This window comes from Periplaneta americana, chromosome 5, assembly GCF_040183065.1.
Source record: "Periplaneta americana isolate PAMFEO1 chromosome 5, P.americana_PAMFEO1_priV1, whole genome shotgun sequence".
In the NCBI taxonomy this organism is placed as follows: domain Eukaryota; kingdom Metazoa; phylum Arthropoda; class Insecta; order Blattodea; family Blattidae; genus Periplaneta; species Periplaneta americana.
Window position 1 is genome coordinate 52,322,851 of NC_091121.1, and position 26,931 is coordinate 52,349,781.

At 37.3% G+C, this 26,931-nt stretch overlaps 1 protein-coding gene and 1 non-coding gene across 8 annotated transcripts in view; one reads left to right on the forward strand and one right to left on the reverse strand.

Annotated features, from left to right (window-relative positions):
* Nucleotides 1-26,931, reverse strand: part of pnt (ETS transcription factor pointed) — an 835,053-nt gene that overhangs the window by 139,559 nt on the left and 668,563 nt on the right. For all 7 annotated transcript variants that reach the window (XM_069825637.1, XM_069825636.1, XM_069825634.1 and 4 more), the window contains one exon: nucleotides 13,894-14,094. In XM_069825637.1, the coding sequence (XP_069681738.1) occupies nucleotides 13,894-14,094 (201 nt within the window). The remainder of the gene's footprint in view (nucleotides 1-13,893; nucleotides 14,095-26,931) is intronic.
* Nucleotides 11,028-11,100, forward strand: TRNAT-CGU (transfer RNA threonine (anticodon CGU)). The gene has a single exon. It is a non-coding gene; the product is annotated as a tRNA-Thr (tRNA).

Here is a 26,931-nt window from a genome sequence, read left to right on the forward strand (position 1 = left end):
CTGAAACTTTGTCGCAGAGACATTCTGAAGACAGTTAATTTTAGGTTGTGATAATGTGTCCTATGTTTTCTTGTTCATTTCTTTCTTCGTTACACCTACTACACATTAGTTTGTAACCTTGTACTGTATAAAATTATATTTAAGTGCTTGACGTAAGGAAAATAAAAATCCGTTAATAAGTCAGACAGTTGCTTCACTTCACCTTCGGGTGTCCCCTTCCCTCCATAGGTGCTATGCACGTTGCAGGTTACACAGTGGCTCGGCGCACGATCACATTTTCGCCACGGCTGGTTTATACCATATTACAATACACAATTAATTCAGGATAAGAAGAAAGTATACATCTGAAGTATGACTAGTGTAATATGTTACTAGTCAGCGATATATGCAATGGAGGGGGGAAAGGAACTGGCCACACTACCCCTTATTTACTGGCTTAGTTACTACATGATGATGCATTGTTGGTGTTCCTTATTAGGTTCAAACCTGTCTTCGGACTAAACAATAAACAACAAGAAGCATTAAATTTTGGATTTTACTAATTTATACTAGCGAAAGGTATACCCTTAAATTCCACAGTAAATTGTATTTATTTATCCTAATTTATTCTATTACTCTAATTCCTGTACAAAATCAAATTTTCTGTCACATTTTTTCACTGTTAAAACGAGGCCTATTTCTAACGTATTCTCATGACGAAGAGCGCATCTTTCACTCAGTTGTCATGGAGAAATCGAAATGTGGCCGTCACTTGTTTTCTCGCTAATCGCACCCACATGCACGATCGCACGCCTCGACTCCAAACTTGTTCATTCACGACCTCCAGTAAAAGTATCCAAGCATCTCAGAAATAGTTTTATGCTACGTGCAGCTCCGAATATGGCGCCCAAGTAGCAATTACAACTCTTGTAACAGTTGTAAACATTCCGCCAGTACTGTACTTGCGTGCAATATAAAACATATTACGCGGTCCTTATCGACCGGACTTCCTATTAGGTCAAGTTAACAAATAAATCTCTCCCTCCAATCTCCCGTAGTCTTGGGAATGCCATTATTGTGATGCGGCGAGAAACCCCAGGCTTACATTCATCGCAATCACTCTGCCTTCATTTGTTTCTGTTGCCACAGTTTCAAAACTGTACAGTAAAGTATTACCTGTGAATAACATTTCATTTCAATGCAAGCTTCTCACTTCGCGGAATGAATGGAATGAATAATAGGTTATACGATGAGACGGTGAGTTTTCTCGAAGTCTCCCATGTTCCTCAGCCTTATTTTCTATCCACCAGCACAATCCATTCTTTTGCAACTTCGTAAGTTAAGGGGTTAAGTACAGCTTAAACGAGTAAAATTTGGGAAATATTCAACTATTTTTTTCTCCATTACTGTATCTTGTACACTAATGAAAATTGGTATGTGTAAAACACTGTCCTTCTGCTATACGATACAAATATTTTTACGATTAAAAAAAAAATTCATATTTTTTTCAAAATTCAAAATTCACTGTGCAGTGATTAAGCGTTTCCCTCATAATTCAAAAAGTATCCAACATTCTGTGATGTATTTATGCATGTCATATCTGCAATATGATGCAAAATCACTTCTCTACCTTTGATAGATTGTATGATAAAAAATAATTTAAAAAATGGTAAAATATCAGTATATTCTTCTAAAACAACATTAAAAAAAATTATTTATTAAGGAATGTAGTTGAAATAGCATGATATTCTAAACATGAGTTTCAGCAATAAAATAAAAGAACGAGTACATGGAAAAGTTAACAAGTTTGTCATTCATGAGGGAAACGCTTCATCACTGCACAGTGAACTGTCGCCGTTTTGAATTTTGAGAAAAAATATTTTTATGCTCGACCATGCCGAAATGTAGTAATTATACACCTGGTAGCAGTCCTTTAATGCATGTCATTAAAGTACACCTATTCATTAAAGTTCAGGTTTTCGATTATTCTCGGATATGCAATCGAAAGACGAGGGAAATGTCACGGAGGCAGGAAATCCAATACTGTCGCAGAAGGTTATGTTCTGTTACTATAATAATTAGCGTTAATTGTAAATAATATTCAAATAAATCCAATTTGTCATCTCGTTTTTCAATTCTAAATCAATTTCCAGCTTATATCAATATTAATGTTCATGTTATTCTCTAGATTATATCAAGGTCAATGACATTCGTTCCTCGGAAAAAATCAATACTTTCGCGTCTGCGCACATCTCCCAATTTAGAAGGTCAGTTCCGCTCCTCACTTCGATAAGCATAACATGAATACTTATGAATAATTTCAAGTTAGAAATATGGTCGAGCATAAAAAGTCATATGAAACTTGGCTATAATGGTAAATAAGACGCTCGTATGAAAATTATGAAACTCGCTTGCGCTCGTTTCATAAACAAACATACTCGCGTCTTAATTACTACCATTATAGGCTCGTTGCATAATGTACTATTTTCATATAGCAGAAGGACAGTGTTTTACACGTACCAATTTTCATTATTGTACAAGATACAGTAATGAAAGAAAATTTTTTTGAATATTTCCAAAAAAAATTATTATTGTAAGCTGTACCTAACACCTCAACGAACACACGACTTATAAACAAGCTATTCACTGTATAAGTACGAGTATAAGGCAATTAAACGTCTGTACCAAGAGTTTTATTAGTAAAACCGTATATGTATAAATACATTAGAGTATTCCATATATATTTCCAGCTCTGTCATCTTCTTCTTCAGGGATTTAAGTGATCTCTGAAGAAGATGACAGATCTAGTCATCGAAAGCTTGGAAGTAACACTCCAATTCACCTGGCTGAGTACTCGAGAAGAATTATTTTAAACTATTATTTAGCATTGCTGCATCAAATGCACGGTTAACTAGCGTCAATGTAATTGGTGATAGCGACATGGTATAGGCTATGAGATGAATCCAAGCACTCACCATGAAATTACCTGATATTCACCTTACGGTTGGCGAAAATTTCGAAAAAAAAAAAAAACAACCTATCCAAGCGAGATTCGAACCCACTGGCTCAAATCAAATGTCCATACACGTGCTATGGAAATATTCGCAGGTGTAAAAACGAGCACTGCACAAAATGTTGCACGTCCAACAGAAGGTAACTCAGGTATTAGCGTATAATCGCTTCCTTCCTGGTCTTCGCTTGCGTGGTGTAACGGTTCGGATTGTCCAATTTTATACTCATTACTATTCATAATTGGTCATAAAAGGCTATTTCCTCACGCTACCTCCTTCATCTAGCTAAGAGATTGGTATCCTGGCAACGAGGAGACATAAGAAACAATCTCAGGAGTCATGACAGCTCCCTACTGTCTGATGGACACGTTTCATTAGCCAGCAGGAAGCAGAAGAGATTTATAACTGATAACTATCCTAATAATGAATCCAGAATTTCCAGCAGTTTCCACTTACTGGAGCCCAAATTCTGCTAATGAGATGTCCGTGTCTGAGAAATAATATTCAATACTATGCTTCAGATACAGAATTCTACACTATCCGCGTAGAAATCGATTGTGTAAGTGGCCACAGCACTTGTTGTGTTACATTGCCATGTTTCTGTTTTAACGTTTCAGTGTCCGGTAAATTTACATGTTCGTCATTACTGTCGATGTTTTAATGAAATAATAATCCATACATTCTGATCAGAGAAGGAAGGTAACTTTACAATAAAAAAGAGGTGAGTTTAAGCTCCTTAATCTTATGTGACAAATTACTTCTTTTTTCTTGAAGTCAACAAATAATGTAAACTTCATCTTACGATGTTGGATGACGTATATACGTCCGTTGATGTGACATATTAAAGAATATTTAAATACTTATATAGTCACAATCATGCCATGGTATGAAACAAAAATTTCACAACCTCAAGCGGGATTCGTACAGGAAATCGCAGGTTCGAATCCCGCTCGAGGTTGTGAAATTTTTCTTTCATACCATGGCATGATTGTGACCATATAAGTATTTAAATATTCATCAACAAATAATGTCTTTGAAAATGAAATAATCCTGATTTTCAATCGTTACGTCAGATACTAGTTACCTGGCAGCGTATTGATCGGTCTTACCTTCTCGTTTACTTTCAGGAGTAACATATCGAAATAAACAATGCCGTCTTCCAGATTATTGTAGCGTAAAATTTTATATGAAATTCTGATGTTTAATTTTTCAGGAATTTATAGAAAATGGAATTTTTGGGAACTGATAAAAATAAAATGAACACGTTCCTCCTGCCATGTGAATACAGTACTATAGCTGAACGTAGGCTAAGTTGGCACTTTTTGCTTGATATAACAACACAATTGGGGAAATTATTTGCAACATATACCTTCCTCAGGGATATTCTTAAAAGTACACTTTTCTGGAGGAATTTGTACCATTGGTACTATTTTCGGAATTTATTTTAATGCGAAAAATTAGGCGGAAAAATTAAAAAATGCAAACGTAGGTTCAGCAATTATTTTCAGTGTAATGACCTTTACATATTATCACAATACAACGTGTACTTCATACATAGTGTTCAAGTGAACCAAACCAATACAACAAAACATGTTGTCATTACTAATAACTTAATAAACTGGCAGCACCAACCACGTGTTTGTGTCACTTTACAGTCAGGGATGACTAAAGCTGTGTGCAGATCAATTGGAAGGAGTTACACAATAATATACCTATAGACAATAAAAAAGGAGATATTTGTACAAATCTGTTGATGGCAGGCTAATTTAACTCGGAAAAAATCAAGAATGTGATATCTCAATTTTGCTGTTATTTACAAGCAAAAATTCGTTTATTGCATAAAATTCATTTATTTATTTTGCTTTGAAATATTAATCCAACTGCTGGTCTCTCATTAAAAATCGGTTAGCCTTTTTTGGTATTATTTGTGCTATTTTTTTGTAATAGTATGAGTGTTATAATATTTCTTTCATAAAATATTTTATAAAAATCAGATTTATTTCATTGGCCAATATCTTGAAACAGGTTTTTGGCGCTTGGATCACTATTGCTAATCACCGTCAAATTAATACAAGCTTAGTTTCTCATTAAATGGTTATCACTAAGCGATCTATTATGAACAGCGAGTCGATAGAAATCACGACGCTACCAAGGCTGAAAGTAGTCTATTATTTTCAAACAATAATGACGTCTTGCAGAAAGATCTTGCACCCTGCCACACGTCTCAAAAGCTAACCATCCTTCTCAATGAGAAGGAAGTAAGAATACCCCGCTGGTATGGAAACTCACTATATCGTAACCCCATTGAGAATATGTGGTCAAAAATTAAGACAACCCCATTGAGAATATGTGGTCAAAAATTAAGACAATACTTAAACAGTGGGGTAACAGTGAGAGTGCTCACATCCCTTACTATTCAACTGGTGTACGAGAGTAATGCTGTATTGTCCAGATCAAGTTGTATAATAAGTAATTATTTGGTATAAATATTGACATAGCACGGTGTACTGCATGAAAGCCTACAGACTGCACATTACCACATGTAATTTTCACAAAACACACATGACGTATTTGGCAACCTTTAAAGTGTAACACTGTTAACCTCTTGTCAACGAACACAAGTGAGACTCTAACACTGCGAAATTCTTCAAGTCCTGAGACACGCAGGGCGCCATGACAGAATCTCCGCCAGCGCTGGAGATACCTGTGGAGATCATGCCGCTGCTGGAGCCGCACACACGACAGTGATGCTGCTGGGACACAGAGCTGCATCCGGTGCAGGCCGGAAGCGCAGGACACTTCCCCTCACACGGTTCAGTCAACATGTGGAATGTGTACAAACGAAGGTGAAATTGCCGGATTGGACATCCGTTGCCATGGTAATTACATTATCTTTTATTTGTATCAATTGGTACAGCCTGCTCACGAAGGGGGGCGTCACGGTTGAAGGTGCAGTGGGGGAATAGGGGCAGGACAGTTCATATTCTGTGTGTGGGAGGGGGGGAGGTGAAATCCAACGTCAGAATGTAAATTATCAACTAGTATTAACGTATGTGCAATAGGAAGTATCAGCGAGCTATACAAGTTGAAGGCGTTGACGAATTAGCGATGTGTTGAAGTCAAAACAGAGGAAGAAAAAAATTGCGAAATCAAAATCAAGAATAGAGATGGAAGACCGACAAAAACGAAGCTAGAAGGAGGTAATGAGAAGAAGGAAGTAAGAAACTGGGAATGAAGATTGAGACTAAACATAGACACAAGAGGAAAGAATTAGAAAAAGAAAGAAAAGGGTGACAGGGGATTTATAAAATCTCTTCGATCGTATGAAACGTCTTTATTGGCATACAATTTTTAGGTTAGGTAAGGGTGCATTTATGGATTAAATACGACTAAATACTACAAGCGAGACGTACAAAACCACGAGGCAAGAAGATCCTCTTACACTAGGTCTACTGTTTCCATGGTACCACGAATGACGCCTGAGTTTACAGAAAAATCAGTTTATAGAACAATTTTTATCTCGAAAAGAAAGCAAAAGCAAGCAAAATTTGTATTAAACTTATTTGTTTGAAATATTTCAAAGAATAACCCTGTACATTAGTTTGTTGTATGTTCAATAACAGAATAAATGGAACGGATTTACCGATATTTCTGTTATATTATATACACTACATTAGAACTTATTTTAGTCTTATTACAAAAAGGGTGATGTCATCTAAGAAGACGTCTAAATACTCAATGGTATTTTCTAAACTCTGAAAGCACTATAGAAAAGGTCTGCCGCCGTACTGTCTCTGAGTCTCGGAATCCGGCCAGATGTGTAAGTTTAGTATTTAAAGGTATGTCTAATATAAGGGAAAACCTCAAGGCAGCAGAAGTAGTACTTCTTCACTGAAAGTGAAGTTACTGATTGCATCTTTTCTTGTAAACCAGTAATAGGTCTATCTTTTATTATTAGGCCTACTTACTTATGGCTTTTAAGGAACCCGGAGGTTCATTGCCGCCCTCACATAAGCCCGCCATCGGTCCCTATCCTGAGCAAGATTAATCCAGTCTCTACCACCATATCCCACCTACCTCAAATCCATTTTAATATTATCCTCCCATCTACGTCTCGGCCTCCCCAAAGGTCTTATTCCCTCCGGCCTCCCAACTAACACTATATATGCATTTATGGATTCGCCCATACGTGCTACATGCCCTGCCCATCTCAAACGTCTGGATTTAATGTCCCTAATTATGTCAGATTAAGAATACAATGCTTGCAGTTCTGCGTTGTGTAACTTTCTCCATTCTCCTGTAACTTCATCCCTCTTAGCCCCAAATATTTTTCTAAGAACCTTATTCTCAAACACCCTTAATCTCTGTTCCTCTCTCAAAGTGAGAGTCCAACTTTCACAACCATACAGAACAACGGGTTATATAACTTTTTATAAATTGTAACTTTCAGATTTTTTTACAGCAGACTAGATGTCAAAAGTTTCTCAACTGAATAATAACAGGAATTTCCCATATTTATTCTGAGTTTAATTTCCTCCCGAGTGTCATTTATATTTGTTACTGTTCCTCCAAGATATTTGAATTTTTCCACCTTTTCGAAGGATAAATCTCCAATTTTTATATTTCTATTTCGTAGAATATTCTGGTCACGAAACATATAATAAATTACTTTGCCTTTTCGGGATTTACTTCCAAACCTATCGCTTTACTTGCTTCAAGTAGAATTTCCGTGTTTTCCTTCATCGTTTGTGGATTTTCTCCTAACATATTCAGGTCATCCGCATAAACAAGAAGCTGATGTAACCCGTTCAATTCCAAACCCTGTCTGTTATCATGAAATTTCCTAATGGCATATTCTAGAGCGAAGTTAAAAAGCAAAGGTGATAGTGCATCTCTTTGCTTTAACCCCCCAGTGAATTGGAAAAGCATCAGATTATTATTATTATTATTATTATTATTATTATTATGCTAGAACTATCGTGTACAAGAGAAGCCAGCTCTACATGTGGAAACACAAACACAGTTCCAGCTCTCTTTTGTTTTAGATTATGGAAATTACAAATTGCCTCCCGTCACCATGGCTACGAACAATTTATTGCGACAAGAGTGTTTGATGGAGCAATCAATTAGTGCTGGAGACGTAAACGGTCGTTGTCATGCAGAATTAAAGGCAAGCTGGGGCTGTTAATAGGACTCGCTTCTGGGCGTGACCGAGTGTTGGGGGCCTGCCAAAAGAGAGGCAGCCATTGTCTCGGTGAAATATATCAACCTGCATATTAATACCGATTGTACCCGCTTTTCCCACGAGACCAGTTCTGGGCATTTTAATGTACGGGGTGCGAGGGTGTGTGCGGGAACGAGACCAAAAAGGTAAACACTTCTGATGTCTGTTAGTTAAAAAAAAATTAATAATAATAATAATAATAATAATAATAATAATAATAATAGCCCACTGCTATGGGATAACGGTTAACATGCCTGACCATGAAACGAGCAGGCCCGGGTTCAAATCCTGGTTGGGATAAGTTACCTGGTTGAGGTTTTTTCCAGGGTTTTTCCTCAACCCATTCAGAACAAATCTGGGTAACTTTCGGCGCATTATCACCTTCATATCATTTAGACGCTAGATGACCATAGTAGTTTATAAAGCATCGCAAAATAACCAATTAATAATAATAATAATAATAATAATAATAATAATAATAATAATAATAATAATAATACACCGCTATGGAGTAACGGTTAGCATGCCTGACCGTAAACGAGCGAGCCGTGTTTCGAATCCTAGTTGGGACAAGTCACCTAGTTGAGGTTTTTTCAGTGGTTTCCCTCAATCCTTTAAGAGATAATCGTCGTCGTTCCTGCAATAACTCCTATGTGCAAAATATAACAATTTTAGTAGGAAGAAAAAACACATTTATTCATCCTATGGCAGCCGTACATAGGAGACTGTGAATTCTTACATTTTCGAAACAAAGAAATATAATTACATACAGGAGATTTTATTATTTGCTGTATCACTATTTAAGTTATTTAATAGAGAAAAAATCTGAAATTCGATAAATATGTCACATAGGAGTTATTGCAGGAACAACGACGAAATGCTATAGTAGGCCTATAACTTTCGGCGCTGGACCCTGGACTCATTTCGCTGGCATTATCACTTTCACCTCTTCCAGATTTTAGATAACCATAGTAGTTGATAAAGCGTCGTAAAATTATATATATATATATATATATATATATACAATACAGATGTCGCCCTGAGTGACGCAGCTGGTATAGCGTTGGTCTTCTGTGTCCGAGGTTGCGGGTTCGATTCCGGCCGAGGTAGATGGCATTTAAGTGTGCTTAATTGCGACAGGCTCATATCAGTAGATTTAGTGGCATGTAAAAGAAATCCTGCGGGACAAAATTCGGCACACCGGCGACGCTGATATAGCCTCTGCAGTTGCGAGAGTCGTTAAATAAACCATAATTTAAATTTTAAAATTTTAACACTGTTAAAAATTAAAATTGATAAAATATAAAATATAATAAGTATGACTATTGACTTAATTCCCAATATACCCAGTCAATTTAATAGAACAATAGGCTATAAAATGATTCGAAAAAATATGAGTTTTGTCCGTTAAATGTGCAGAAATTTGATACGAACAAATGAAACTTTTCGTTTTGAAAAGGAACTTTAATATGTTACATGTGTTCGGTTCAAATTTCAGCATATTTAAAAGAAAAAATTAAAATGTTTTCAGTCATTTATTATCATAATACACTGCTCTGTTAAACTGACTGAGCATATTTGGAATTAAATCAATGGCTTTCCCAAAACACGCTATAAAATGTTTCATATAAAATAATTAGGCCTATAATATAAGCATAATTTATATTAAACGTCTTCGTTTAAAATATCTCAAAGAACAACCCCTGAAATTAATGGCATTACTTACGGTTCACCCTGTATATATATATTTTTTCGTACTCATATAATATAATATTTATAACTTTTGAATGGTTACATAATCATACCAGTGGTTAGGCCTAACTATTCGCTCAGATATGAAGTAGTGTGTTCATTTTGCGAAACTGGATATGGATCAGATTTGTAGTAGACTATGCGGGAAATGAATGATGAATTACTGTTGATGAATTGGTTGCGTTTATTTGTGGAGGCAATGATCTTGGCACCCACATATTAAGTGTTCCGTATTCATGGCCACAGGGTCGCCATTCATCACTTGTTTGTGTGTGGAGCATTAAAGCACAATCTCTGCGCGAAATAACCACTTGCACGTCGTCGTCTCGTATTGTTGTACTGGTTGCGTCGCATTGTGAAATAACGTACCTCGCGTCCCCTCGACCTTGAGCTCGCCACTGTGTTTTTGCTCTCTTCCACAGCGCAGTTCACACGCCGGCAATCATGCGCACAGTGGCGGCACCTGACATCTCATTACGACGTGTCACCGCGTATGATGGTCAAGCATTCACAGTAAAACTGACTCTGGAGATTTTCTTGAAACATGACTACGATTTCGTATCCTAGCAACCAAAAGTAACTGAGACGCGTTTCAGTATTTAAACAAAAACCATATTTTCCACCCCTTTTTCAAATGAGCCTTTAAAAATGCATAAAGATTAATTTTTGGTCCTACAGAATTTATCTTTTATAGTAACAATGATTATTAGAAAAGAAAAATTCGTTCCGGCGTCGGGGAACGAACCCGGGTCCTTGGGTCTACGTACCAAGCGCTCTAACCACTGAGCTAGGCCAAAGTTCAATCCACAGCACCGGATCGAATCTCTCTTCTCTAGTGTTTTTCCCTTTATGGCCTTACTCCATGTTCTTTACGTAGATTCTTTGCCCAACAGTGCATATACTGTGGAATCCCGGCCACCAAGTCACTCAAATAAGTGCGCTCTTTATATAATAACAGTTGACTTAATATATGTCAACATATTATATGTCGAACATGGAGTAGGGCCATAAAGGGAAGAACATTAGAGGAGAGAGATTCGATCCGCTGCTGTGGATTGAACTTCGGCGTAGCTCAGTGGTTAGAGCGCTTGGTACGTAGAACCAAGTACCCGGGTTCGATTCCCGGCGCCGGAACGAATTTTTCTTGTGTAATAATAATTTAAAAATGCAGTTGGAATTTGAGAACTCGATTGTAGGTTTACTACTCCTCCTATGTGTATCAGATATTTTTTCCATACAGTTTAAAGAAGTCTTCTGCTCCGTATGATCTCTGGTCGCCATTTGTTCTATGCTGGTTTCGCATACACATTGAACAAATTCAAATTTTTAGAAGAGAACAAATGAAGGACTTGGGGTAACATAGTGATTTCATAGAAAATCAACACTTAAATTTTAAAATTATAACAATTAATAAGCTTGATGTTTAAATTGGAGTTTCAGACGTCATAACCTATTGGACATTGAAAAGTATATCATAAATTTTATTACAGAGAATTCATCTTCTGTGAGTATTGTTAAGTACTCAGAGAAGGTAAGTTCAAATGCGGCTTGTCACTATATTGCCCCAAGCCCTTCAAATGGTGGGCCTATTACATTTTTCACATTATGCCGTAGTAATTGATACATGTTAAGAAGTTAGAAATAAGCTATTGAGCCCACACAAATCAGAAATATCATTTTTTCTTAAAATTTCTTATTGCCAACTACCTACGCTTTGAAACGTTTTACCGGGAATCATACAGATTTGCAGGCCTATTAATTTTAACAAATTTCTTCCTTTCATTCAAATTTAAATATTCCCAACTGAACTTAGTCACGCTTTACCGAGGATCGTACAGACCTGCATTAATATTTAACTGAACATTAGTTCAGTTTTCATATACGATCCGATTTATTTCATTTATATACAAGGACAGTGGTGGATCGTGAGGGGGTCGGTCATGAAAAGACAGCGTACCAAGTAAGACTGTACACAGTATATAATTATATGGCAATGACATGAAGCTCATCAGATTTCCGAGGACTTCCACACGGATAACGATTCTTCACTGTCCATACTTCTAAATTTTATAACATAGTAATTTAATATGAAGAGAATAAGAAAGAAGACACCGAAATTAAAACATCCAATGCTTTATTTCATAGCATACACTGGTATATGGGTATATTAATATTGTGTTCCATTAAATTCAATTACTATATTCAGTTCAATTGTATCATCTAGCATACCATGTTCTACTCAGTTCTATGAAATTATATTCAATAAAAACGTATTCTACTCTAATATGCAATCTTGTCACTAAGTTTTATTATATCCTGATCAATTAAATTCCATGAAATCTTATTCTAATCGATTCTACGAAATTCCGTTTTACTGAGTCCTGTGAAATCCTATCCTATTCAGTTCTAGGAAGTCCTGTTCTACTCTATTCTACAATACACCTTTCTACTTAGATCTAAAAAAAAATCACATTTCGAGTCATCATATCCTAATGTATTCAGTTCTCTCCTATTCTCTTCTACTAAGTGCTCTTCCTATCCTGCTCTACTCAGTTCTCTCATATCCTGTTCCACACAATTCTCTCACAGCCTGTTCTACTCAGTTCTGTCATACCTTGTTCTACTCAGTTCTCTCATATTCTATTCCATTCAGTTCTCTCATATCCTGTTTTTTTCAGTTTTCTCATATCCTGTTCTACTCGGTTTTCTATTCAGTTCTCTCATAACCTGTTCTACTCAGTTTTGTAATATCCTGTTCTACTCAGTTCTCTCATGTCCTATTCTACTCAGTTCATTCAGATCTTGTTCTATCCAATTCTTCATATCCTGTTCTACTCAGTTCCTTTCATATCCTGTTCTACTCAGTTCTCTCACATCATGTTCTACACAGTTCTTCATATTCTGTTCTATTCAGTTCTTCATATCCTGTTCTACTCAATTCTCCCATATCCTATTCTACTCAGTTCTTTCAGATCCTGTTTTACCCAATTCTTCATATCCTGTTCTACTCAGTTCTCTCATATCCTGTTCTATTCAGTTCTTCATATCCTGTTCTACTTGGTTCTTCCATATCCTATTCTACTCAGTTCTTTCAGATCCTGTTCTACTCAGTTGTCATATCCTATTCTACTCAGTTCTCTCATATTCTGTTCTATTCAGTTCTTCATGTCCTGTTCTACTCAATTTTCTCATATCCTGTTCTACTCAGTTCTCTCATATCCTATTCTACTCAGTTCTCTCATATCCTGTTCTACTCAGTTCTCTCATATCCTGTTCTACTCAGTTCTCTCATATCCTGTTCTACTCAGTTCTCTCATATTCTCTTCGACTTAGTTCTCTCATATCCTCTTCTACTCAGTTCTCTCATATCCTGTTCTATTCAGTTCTTCATATTCTATTTTATTCAGTTCTTAACCTATTATACTCACTTCTCTCATATCCTGTTCTATTCAGTTCTTCATATCCTGTTCCACTCAGTTCTCTCATATCCTGTTCTACTCAGTTCTCTCATATCCTGTTCTACTCAGTTCTCTCATATCCTATTCTACTCAGTTCCCATGTCCTGTTCTACTCAGTTCTCTCATATCCTGTTCTACTCAGTTCTCTAATATCCTATTCCACTCAGTTCTCTCATCCTGTTCTACTCAACTCTCTCAAGTCCTGTTCTATCCAGTCCTATACATCCTGTTCCATTGCATCCTGTTATATCCTGTCTTTTACATCCCATTCTATCCGTTCCATACAACCTGCCCTATCTATCCTCTTCTGTCGTACCTTGACCTTCCTAATACGTTACTACCCTCGTATCCATCTTCATAAGTCACTCAGTTGACTTTCTGTCTCTTCTTCGAAACTTCAAAACTGCTATATAAATTGCAGAAACAAAATACAGTAGAGCGTCTGCAGTCTCCAGGATTAACAACAAACCTTTCTGCAGGATCTCCAGGTGTTCCCAGAGGATGTCGCCCATGAAGGGAGGTGCACGCGCCAAGAACGCCTCCTTGCCCATGGCGCAGATGTCCTTGCCCTTCATGTGGAATTGGTGCATGGTGACGCCCTCCAGTGAGAACTCTCGGATAGCCCAGCACAGCCACTGCGCCACGTTCGATTCAGTCCACTGTCGGGGATCTGCAATCACAAAAAGAGTGAGCTAACCTACAACATTTTGGGCTTTCATCCAATTATTTATCCTTTACCCATTCTCTATTTATTCGCACACTCACCCACACATCCACTCGCTCAAATTAAACGTCCATTAAAATGAGCTTTGGAAGCATATCTTTCGTCTAATAGGTCTATGTAATATCATAATAAACAATACTTCATAGTTCTTATTTTAAAACAATAAGAACTTAACTGGGCTACCAAATGCGCGTAGCAAATTTCAGCTTTGTAACTTATCAGCTACGAGAAAAACTAAAGTTCATATTTCGCGATTTTAATTTTGTGAAAAGCGTATTTAATTAAAACCGATCAAATCAGATTAGCATGCTTAAACTCTTGTAGTGGAGGCGGATTACATCATTATCCACGCGCTACAAGCGAACAAATAACGGTCGACATCGTGAAGAGACACCATGGCGACGGAAACAAACGACTGAGAAGAGATCACAAGCGACTTGCTCTAGTCTTTTTTATTATTTTCAAAGCCCCTTGCCGCTCATTCAAGATGTTTCAATACATAATATCGGAAAACACACACGCACAAGGGGTCGCGTATTTCGAACCGAATAACTCATTATTCGCTTTAAAAAGAAATATTTATAGCGGGCTCATGATTACAGACGCAGCCTTTTTATGCGCCGCCAGTGGCGAGTGGTTCCTGCCCTCGTTAGTGGCATTATCCATCAATGGCTGCCCCCATTCAGACCATCTCTGCGGTATTTTTAATATAGACGCCGGTATTGTTGTCAGGAATGGGGTATCCATGGAGACGATCATCGGGGATCGGGGGCATTAGGTGACCCGAGAGGAAGTAAACAATGGAGTGCAGCCCCTTGGAAACCGCATTTACGCGGATGGCAGGGGTGGACAACACCACCTCGAAATTTGAGAAGCATCGTTTCAAAACGTGTTTTCTTCATTTTTAAAACGTTGGACATTAAGCATTTTTTCTACATTTTATTAAAGCAGAACTCAAATTTGCAACGATAACTTAACAAAACGAATTTTCTTCCATCTTACTATAATGTTAACAGAAGTACTGGTCGAAGAGGAAGCAAATAAAGACGAAAAAACTCATTCAACGATGCTCCTCATTTATAACATCGTTTATTATGGTAAAAGTTCGGAAATAAGCCTACGTAATTAAATTAGACATTGCTGTGGAAGGGTGAAATCAGTAGCCTATTGTATGATGACACAGATTCCTTTGATGTTATGTGTAATTACTTGACGATGCAAACATTGACGATAAAATTTAAGAGAATGTTGTTTATCAAAATGTCCGAACGTTGGAATAAGTACAGTCACCTTTTAAAATTCTTCACTGTTAAATGCTCTGCCTGTCTGAAACTAAAGACCAAGTTCACAATTCAGCCACTCTCTCCCACTGCACTAGTTCAAATTCTCATGTAAGTGTGTGTGTGTGTGTAACCTCGTAATTCCTAGGTTCAGATATAATTTTCCCGTACATAATATTATCTTATCTTATCACTATTATTTTACGTAATTTTAGCTATTGCATTTATTAAATATTTATTTTAATTATTAATAATTTCTGGTAGTCTACACAGGTCTGTTTTATTTTACTATTACTGATAGGATTTTTTTTAAATCAAGCTTTCAGGTATAACTCCCTGTAAAGTTGATTTGAATAATTTTGAGGAAAAATTGTTCCGGCGCCGGGTATCGAACCCGGGACCTTTGGTTTAACATTGGTTTGGTTTGGTTACCTGAAAGCCTGATTTGCATAATACACGTCACTGTTCGTTAACAGAAAGCCACAATTTAAGTCACACAGAGTTAGTGTGCACTCAACTTTAGTTGCTTGACAGCTGTCAGCCCACTTTGAGGTCTGTGGATATAGAGGGAAAAATTGGATCGGTGTCTGGTAGAGTTCCCGGGTAGCTCAGTTGGTAGAGCGTTGGTACGTTAAACCAAAGGTCCTGGGTTCGATACCCGATAACCGGCCCCGGAACAATTTTTCCTCAAAATTATTCAGGATTTTTTTCTTTCTGCCGTACATATGTTCTATGTTTAACAATAGCTTGTGTGTGTGTGTGTGTGTGTATAGACCTGGCCTATATATATACTCTATATACTTATAGGCCTGTATATAATATTAAAATAATATTCATCATAAGACTCATAAGTGTTGTCTAGTTATAAGCTAATATATTTCCCGATTTGTAATTCTCAATTTGTAACTTGTAGCTATAGCTAATTTAGTTCAATTTTATTATTCCTCGCTTACTGTAATATTGATTAAAAGTAACTTCAAAGTCATATATTATTTTGTAATTACTAATAGTATGAATGAATTATTTTACTAAACTTTGCTCATAGTCTATGTCTATACTATCCTAACAATCTTTGAAAGTTCTTTAATTATATTAGTCTGTAATTAGGCTATTAACTTGCATTAGTCTATTAACTCCTTTTCTGGTTGAGTTAAAGAGAAAGTCTGAGTGGTTTTAACTCTCCTAGAATAAATGAAACGAATGAATAAATGGATGAATGAATGAATGAATGAATGAATGAATGAATGACTTAAATAACTAAGCATGTAGGTCTATGTGTAGGCCTATATAAGTTATGTATGTATGTATGTATGTATGTACGTATGTATGTATGTATGTATGTATGTATGTATGTATGTATGTATGTATGTATGTATGTATGTATGTATGTATGTATGTATGTATGTATGTATGTATGTATGTGCCGGTACTATTTCGCATTGTCTGTAATGAGGCGATAATAGCGATCCTAGTGGTTAGCAACTATCTATGGATACATATTTACTACGTATTGAGCTTCGTGACTGTATATACTAGATTGTGGTGTTAGTAAGCACACAGGGCTTTGTGTACCTACCACTGAGCTCCGAGATGGAGGTTATTACTGCCACGAAACTCAGATAATGTAGAGAATTTCGGCAGTAATCTGAATACAGCCTATGAAACTAGGGGAAAGACGAGAAACCTTTACATGACATAGGCCTAATACCCGTTCTAATATCTCTGTCATAACCGCCGCGGTGGCCTAGTGCTACTGCACCGGGCTTGTGAGCCGGGGTCTCGAGTTCGAATCCCGGTTGATCTACTCTTAGGGGTTTTCTCGACGTAATCCAGTTCCTCTGTTACTCCGAACAACTCTCCATTACCATTATAATCATCATCATCATCATCATCATTCATTCATTCATTGCGAGTGTAATGTAGACTGAACGCCCACGGTCTATGCTTCTCGATACTAGCGACGTCTATGCTTGTACAATGGAGGGCGAAAAACAGAAAGTTAGGCCTAAGGGCCCCGTCACTGGATAAAAAAATATGTAGGCTATCTCACTTATTTAATGACACTAATATTTCGCTCAACTAATCCCATATCACATGTAGCTAACACAATCTGGTAGCAGGGACAATACAATAACTGCTGATGAAGTTAGAGCTGCACAACAGGCATGATTTTAAAAAATGCAGTAATAATGGATATGATACATAGAAGCTACAATGTGTCCGGGATGTAGCCCTACAATAAAAAGCAGAATGGAAGGGCAGCAAAATTATTGAAAAAATCTAAAACGAAGTAATAAAGACTGGCATGAAGGTATCACGAAAGCTAGAAAAAGTATGAAGAAAACGTGTGGTAGAAAGAAAGAATGGAGACTACAGTACCTATGAAAAATCATTATGCTTTAGAGTATAGGCCTACGTGATGAGATTACCCTCTGTATAAGTTCTTTCATACTCGAACTTCTTACTCCAGGAATCTGAACATATCCTAGCAATAAACTTGTTGATGGAGTCAAAAAATGAGACTTTCAAAAACCTGTTTACTAATCGGCAATACAGCCTCTGGGAGCACAGAAGCCTATGACATTACTTGCTGCAACTCAGTAACAGCTACGATTACGTCATATTTCATGAAGAAATCCTTAAGTCCTCAGACTCTAGTCTGCAGGTTATAAATAATTATGACCACAATTTTTTAGTTAAAGGCTCTGCACAGACTGTAGCCCTCGTGAAAAAGTAGGCCTACTTCGTAACTTATTATGTAAACAAGATGGAAATCGTTGGGAAACGATTTTGAGGAAATCCCTATTCTGTGACATTTCTCCAAGAAGAGTCCAACATTATTTTAGTACATTAAGGGTATATGTACGCGAACGACCACAAATATTATCAGAAAATGCAGGCTCTAAATTTCTAAAATTTTATAAGGCAATGAAGTCACAATTGGACAAAAATTGCAAGATACCACAATTATTAGAACTTAAATATCTGGTAAAAGTATAAAAAAGTTACTAATAATATTTTTTAGAATTCACTTTTTACTTTAAGTTAAATTTTCCAAAATTTGAAAATTTTCACATATATTATTTCATAACTCCACAACCATTAGAGATAGAATTATGAAATTTTGTGCACTGATTTAATATGCATTTATGCAAAAGGTAGACTACAATTATGCCCATTTTTTTGAAAATAGAAAAATTAGGTCACAAAGCATTATGTAAATTTAAGTAGGCCTAATTTATATTTTATATAGGACAAATAAAAAATTAATTATATTAAAATAACTCTACATGTTTGAGAGTAGTCTACTTTTCAGAAATCCTAAGTGTTTGTTACATAGGCCTACAGGAAAAATATTAAATATGTCAGAGAGACCATAACAATGTTATGGTTATCAAATGATGTAACTGCAGATTTTTTTTTCGTACTTTGATAAAACTGGTTTGAAAAATATTATTAGTAACCTTTTTTATACTTTCATCAGATATTTAAGTTCTACTACTAAGATTTATTTAAAATCATCCGTCCTCAAGTGAGGTTGACCACTGCGATCCGGAATTAACAAACATGAAAGATAAAGGGAAATGAAACGAGTAAAATAATTATTCGATTTGTACATTAAAAGAAAAATTTATGTGTTAACATACAGATGATAGTGTAGAATTTGAAGAGAGGCCTTCAGAATTTCCATCACTTTCTGAACTTCATAAAAGGGAATTTTAAAGGATTTAAGAATATTAGGTAAAGGTAAAAAGGTAAAGGTATCCCCGTAATATGCCATGAAGGCACTTGGGGGGGGGGGCATGGAGGTAGAGCCCCATGCTTTTCATGACCTCGGCACTAGAATGAGGTGGTGTGGTCGGCACCACGCTCTGACCGCCTTTTACCCCCGGGAAAGACCCGGTACTCAATTTTATAGGAGGCTGAGTGAACCTCGAGGCCGTTCTGAAAGTTTGGCAACGAGAAAACTGTCACCACCTGGGATCGAACCCCGAACCTTCCAGTCCGTAGCCAGCTGCTCTACCAACTGAGCTACCCGGCCGCCTAAGAATATTAGGCCTACATGTAAATTTTGGTAAACAACTCCTTGCTCCAAATAGTAAGCCTGTAACACCCCAGTTGTAAAGCGAAATGCCATAGTTTTCACTGAGGTATGGAAGGCAAGGTACATATTTAGCTCGCTTGTCATCATTTATCTGCAGTGACTGATTCGTGTCTCGTTCAAAGCAAATCAATAAGTCTTGTTCTGATACCTTGTAATTTTTGTCCAATTGTGAATTCATTTTCTTATAAAATTTTAGAAATTTAGAGCCTGCATTTTCTAATAATAATTGTGATCGTTCACGTACTTATACCCTTAATAAACTTATTCCATGAGCATCACTCCCGGATGAATCAACATGAAAGTACAGAATACGGGCAAAACTTAACCAATACTTTAACAGAAATAATTGTATATAAACACACGATATACCAAAGTGTCAGTTTTTCGGCCTATCTGGGAATCTGAAAACGCGTATTATCCGTGAAGACCTCGAAATGATCACAGCGATCTATCCTCTTCATTCTTGATAACTACTTGATTCACCTCCCAGGTCTCTTTGCATGGGCTAGCTCACTATGGCAACTGACTGTCTACCACGCTAAAATTTATGCGTGCATAATGTTTCCGTACCGGATGGGCACTGTACACCCCTGCAGGCAATTAATCGCGACAGTTGAATGAGGCTGGATTACAATGAGATCACCTAGCCAATCAGCATTGTGTGTGGGAGCGTCCCGGCTCTTAATTGGTCGCTTCACACAACGCATCCAATCATGGTCCAGCCGCACAAACAATGCCAGCAGTAGATAATGCGTCACGGCCCCTGTCAGCGCTGCAGCCTGCATCACTCGTACGCTTGGACTTGCAAATTGTTACGAGTTCAATCAAAGACCCTTTAAAACGAAATAATAATAATAATAATTAGTAATAGGCGACGGGGTATATCAATGGTAGAGCAACAGCCTACGGATTAGAAAGCCCTGGGTTCAATCCCGGATGGTGACGGGATTTTCTCGTTGCGAAAACATCCAGAAGAACTTCAATGTTCACTCAGCCTATTAAATCAAGTGGAATAGGCCTATCGAGTTTTTCCCGCCGACCACACCATCTTATTCTAGTGCCCAGGTCAAGAAGCATGGTGCTCTGACTACATGCCCTGAACCTACCTTCATAACGTAGCCAATAGGCTATACGGGATACCGTTTTTAATAATAATAATAATAATAATAATAATAATAATAATAATAATAATAATAATAATAATAATAATAATAATAGTAATGTTAAAAAGTGACGAATATATCCTACGCAATGGCGTTTCAAGTGTGTGCATAGTTATTTCTTAATCCTGAATTTAGAAAGAAACTTATTAGCATCACGCTGTGGTCGCCTTAACGTGTAAGAAAAAAACTATGGTACTATCTATTCATACGAGTTTTTAGACTTTCACGGTGACTGTGATCAGAATGAGTTTTTTGGGATACGATGGAATACCCAAAAACCCAACTCTAATATTATGTTACTCATGTTTGTAAGAAAAAAAACAAGTCCAGAGCTATTGCACACAGGATGATAATGTTATAGCTTGATTTGATGTTTGCTGTGCTAAAACAGCAGGTCCGATATGATGTGTATAGTGTGTGCCAACACTAACAACATTTACACTGATATTCCAAGAATAGTACGTTCGTTTGTTTTCAGATGAAAGTTGGATTAGAAACGCAAAGGCAATACAAGATATTTCCGGTTTCCATTACAACAATGCAAGACAAAGTAGGTCATCTTCTGGTTGTTAGAAGAATTCGAGAAGAAATTAAGAGGCATTTTCCAATTGCCACATATACCATAGAGACAAAGTCGAAGTCTTCCTATTATTGCCATACTGGCTACTAAGATAAAAAAAATGAATTTTCCAATTGGCATGGCAACCGCAAAAGAAAAGAAGGCAGCATGTAATTGGCATAACAACCATAAAGACAAAACAACACATCATACAGTTAGCATGGTAGCCACAAAAACAAAAGGGAGTCATCATCCAGTTAGCCAGAAACATAAAAGGAAGGCATATCCAGTTGTCATGGAAACTACAAAACAAACGGAGGCAGAATCCAGTTGGCATATCAACATGAAGACAAAAGGAAGGCATCAACCAGTTGGCACAGTGAGCACAAACATAAAAGAAACCGTATCCAGTTACCATGGGAACTAAAAAAAAAAACAATTGGGGCATCATTGGAAGTATACAAAAGACGGTATCATCCCGTTGGCATAGGAACCACATGGACAAAAGAAGGCACATCCAGTTGGCATAGGAACCAGAAAGACTAAAGAAAGTTTCATCTAGTAGGCAAGGGAACCACAGAAACAAAAGAAGGCATTCTCCAATTGATATGGGAAGTTTAAAGAGAAGAGAAGTTATCTTGCACGTCGTGTCGCAGTGGTGCTATTTTGACGCCGGTGGGAAGCATTCGTGTGGGAGGACGCCCGCGACATCAGTCAGACCGTGCGACAGCTCTATTAAAAGCCGGCGCATCCTGTAGCGCACTGCACTAGCCTCAATGCCTCAAATTGCAGCCCAATCAACAGGATTTTTATTTTCTTCTCAATGTCGGGACCTGGAAACGCAATATTTGATCAAATCATAGCCTACCAGATTATAAATGCATTTTCCTTGTTCCAGGCCCTACATCACCAACAACTAAAACTCAAAACTATCGCAGATTAGTAGCCTATGTATGAGGTTCTAGGTTGGAATCTCCCAACTTTCATTTCTTTCCCTTTATTCGATGACTTCAAATTTCAATGTTCGGTAATTTTATATCACCATTAGGCCTGTATTCGTTCTGTATGGTTGTGAAACTTGGACTCTCACTTTGACAGAGAAACAGAGGTTAAGTGTGTTCGAGAATAAGGTGCTTATTTGGGGTTAAAAGGGATGAAGTTACAGGAGAATGGAGAAATTTGCACAACGCACAACTGCATATACAGTAGTGTGTTAGTTGGGAGATCTGACGGAAAAAGACCTTTGAGGAGGCCGACACGTAGATGGGAGGATAATATTAAAATGGATTTGATGGAGGTGGGATGTGATGCTAGGGACTGGATTAATCTTGTTCAGGATAGGGACCGGGCTTATGTAAGGGCGGCAATGAACCTCTGGGTTCTCTGAAAGTCATTTGTAAACAGACTAAGTAGGCTATGAGGCCTATATTTACATCACAGGTTAGTAACCTATGTATGAGATCCTAGGTTGGAATCTCCCTATTTCCATTTCTTTCCCTTTATTTGATGACTTAAAATTTCAATGTTCGGTAATTTTATATCACCATTAAGCCTATAGTCGCTCTGTATGGTTGTGAAACTTGGACTCTCATTTTGAGAGAGAGAAACAGAGATTAAGGGCGTTCGAGAATAAGGCGCTTATTAAAATATTTGAGTTATTAGGGATGAAGTTACAGGAGAATGGAGAAATTTACACAACGCACAACTGCATATAGTGTGTTAGTTGGAAGACCTGAAGGAAAAAGACCTTTGAGGAGGCCGACACGTAGATGGGAGGGTAATATTAAAATGGATTTGATGGAGGTGGGATGTGATGCTAGGAACTCGATTAATCTTGTTCAGGATAGAAACTGATGGCGGGTTTATGCGGCAATGAACCTCTGGGTTCTCTGAAAGTAATTTGTAAGTAGGCTAAGTAGGCTATTAGGCCTATATTTACTGAATGTCACATATGATTGAGCGCTTCAAGCTTAGTATGAAGTATAATGCAAGGTCTGATGATCGCTATAAGACTATGACGAGCGAGGGAGTCGATGGATGATTCCTATCATTGCAATCCTCTCTGTGAAAAAATATTAACTACACACAGTAATAAAATGTAGGGCATTCCATTGCACACATATTATCAGCAGTGAGTGTGTAATGACTGAACATTTCATAATTACTGAACTCTCGTTTAATCGAATGTCTTATCGCACGCACACCCGCCTTCAATTTGTCTGTAATCAGCTGCGCCACGAAATGGCGGATATCGCATCGTTTGTCTGGTCTGTGCAACGCGATTCATTTGTTCTGTAACCCAGTTAACAAATTAGAAGCGCCTGGTGACATCAGCGCTCTGGTGGGCGGAGGCTACATGACAATAGCAAAGCGACAGCACAGTCTTTCGTTTGTTTCGGACTTTACCGTTACAGCAAGAATTAGTGGGAATTGTTTCACCCAGCTGCAAATGATATTACGCCACAAACGAAGACCAACGTACATTATTTTTTTTTCCTACTATTTATTGTGACGTCACGCGTTCTGCTTCACGGCCTGCTCGATTCCGCGAACCATAAAGATGGACTGAAGATGGTGCCGTGCGATGGGTGCGGTTACGAAATAGGAGCACATGTATCAAACTTTCCTTGACACTCTTTCCTCAAAATGAAAGCTGCTGCTTCTTCTTTACATTTTTAATTATCTTACACTTCGATACCATCTGAAATATTTGCATTCGAAATGGTTGCACAATGCAGAAAACAGTGCAACACAAAATGTCGTAATCATACATGACTGGCGCAAACCTTGTACAGGGACATCATTTTATTTTTACTAACATTTCTAATATTAACCTGGCTATACCTTTGGATCAACGGTTGCTACCCCCTTCCACGACTGGAGTTCGATGATACTGGCGTAATATACAAACAAATCACTTTACTAGGTATAGGAGGGAAGAAAAGTAGTTCATCCATTTACTTAAACTAGGAAATATCACGCTTTTGAGTTTGACAATTCTCATTAGGATTTTGTTTAATCAAAATACAGTACAGTATTAACAATGAGTGTTTTTACTCACGAACTGAGCTGTCCATGCGGACTTATTCATTATGCAGTGTATATTATACTGTCTACAGCACATTAGCGTACATTATAGAGAAAAAAAATCATAATATGGATATTTAAACACATTTTTCAAAATGGTGGACGTTCATTTCGATACACGTTTCAGTTCTAATGTGTGTAATTCCAATTACCAGTTTCGTCCTTCGTACTAGTAACTCATGTTGAAATAATTCTGTACCTACTCTGTAAAAGAGTACCTTACGTACTGTAAATTCAATCTTCACTTCTGCTCGATGCGAAAAGATAAAATTACTCAGAATGCTATCTACTGTCCGTCCAAGTGGTTACATCGCAGCGTCGTAGAAAGGGAGGAAATCACGTGACAGTGTAATTACTTAACGAGGCCCTTTCATTTAAGTTATTTTAAACAGTTGTATGGGTATAATATTACGTAGACATCCAATTCCTAACAGAAATTAATGTTCTCAGAAAAGAGGTAAGACAGCCCAGCCACTAGCCTTTACAGAGAGGCGAATAGAAGCAGGTGGGCAAAACCGGAATGCGACGTAGGCAAATGGACGACAGTACCTGTGCGAAAATGATGCAATATTGAAAGCTCACTGGAAAACGCGAACATATTTTTGAAACGTACTGTTTACTATAACCGTAAGGCTACTATGACTGTATATGCGGTCTTGGATCTGTATGGAGGACGGTTGAACTTCATTAGTAGAAGGGGTGGGAGTGAAGTAATTAAAAAACTCAGGTACAATAAAAATTGTAGTAAAAATAAAATGATGTCCCTGTATAATGCAATTATGTACTTTATTTCCTTAAATTGTTGTTCACACAAATAAAATCATTAATAGACTACATCCAAAGAGGGATATGAACTTTCGTTTACTGCATTACACACAAAAAAGTTTTCTTTATTAAGTTATGTAAGGTAAGAAATGCCTGTATTTCATATCACACAGACTTAGGCCTATATTAATAGAGGGGTAAAAGGCGGACCGAGCGTGATACAAACCATATCATCTCTTTCTTGTGACTAAGTCAAGAAAGCATGGATATCTACCTCCATGCACCCAAGCGTCTTCATTGCAAATGTTGGGGATTTTTTTTTTACTAATGGCGGGAACTTGACTGTTCGTCATTCACCCATACGAAGCCCTTGTAGATCAATTTACCGACAGAGACGTTGTCCAGGGTGTGCTATAGGAGCGCGATGAGATGAGAATTTGATGATGATGGAGATTTGTTGTGATGCCACAGGGAAACCGGAGTTTCCGGAGAAAACTCATGTTGCCTGGACAGCGGGCTTGCCCAACACAAGTTATAAATCAGGGATGCGCTGGGAATCGAATCCAGGTCCATAGGATTATACGTCCAGCGCCACTAGACTACCGTGGAGGCTATATAGTCAATATATTCACGAAAATTAGTAGCCTACTTTAAGTTTACAGAAACATTTAAAAAGCATTAGTGGTTTGCAGCGAGTTTTTTTAATGTTTCACTTGTCAAGTAACCGACGGTACCCTGAAAATAGACCGATAGAGTGGAAGTTGTAAAACAATGAACCATTACAGACATTTTATTTATTTATTTAACTAGCTAGCTAGTGAGTACAAATTAAATTTATAAAACAAAAATGTTTCTAACCACTAATCCACGAAAACAAAATTTCCATCTTAAATACCTTTAAAACTGAGAAGTACCGTGCAGAAATGAGATACTACCTTACAAGACTAACTCTGCATAATTTTAACATGATATGTTTATGCTCAAGGGTCAAGTGGAAAAAACACTGGCGCAAACCTTGTACAGGGACATCATTTTATTTTTACTAACATTTCTAATATTAACCTGGCTATACCTTTGGATCAACGGTTGCTACCCCCTTCCACGACTGGAGTTCGATGATACTGGCGTAATATACATCCAATTCCTAACAGAAATTAATGTTCTCAGAAAAGAGGTAAGACAGCCCAGCCACTAGCCTTTACAGAGAGGCGAATAGAAGCAGGTGGGCAAAACCGGAATGCGACGTAGGCAAATGGACGACAGTACCTGTGCGAAAATGATGCAATATTGAAAGCTCACTGGAAAACGCGAACATATTTTTGAAACGTACTGTTTACTATAACCGTAAGGCTACTATGACTGTATATGCGGTCTTGGATCTGTATGGAGGACGGTTGAACTTCATTAGTAGAAGGGGTGGGAGTGAAGTAATTAAAAAACTCAGGTACAATAAAAATTGTAGTAAAAATAAAATGATGTCCCTGTATAATGCAATTATGTACTTTATTTCCTTAAATTGTTGTTCACACAAATAAAATCATTAATAGACTACATCCAAAGAGGGATATGAAAAAACACTATGCGAAGTTTGAATACCAAGCATCACTTGTTCAGAAACGACAATGGCTTATATCACACTATTCTGAAGCCACTTGTATAGCAATGGCAATTTCTGCTTAGAATTTACAGTCTAAGGGCCGTATTCATAGACATTTTTAGCGCGGGCTTTCGGTAGATTATCAGCGTTTTTCGTATTCATAAACCAGTGTTAGCGATAGCATATGATTTGAATTCTGTACTAGTAACCAGTGGATAGCCGGGCCT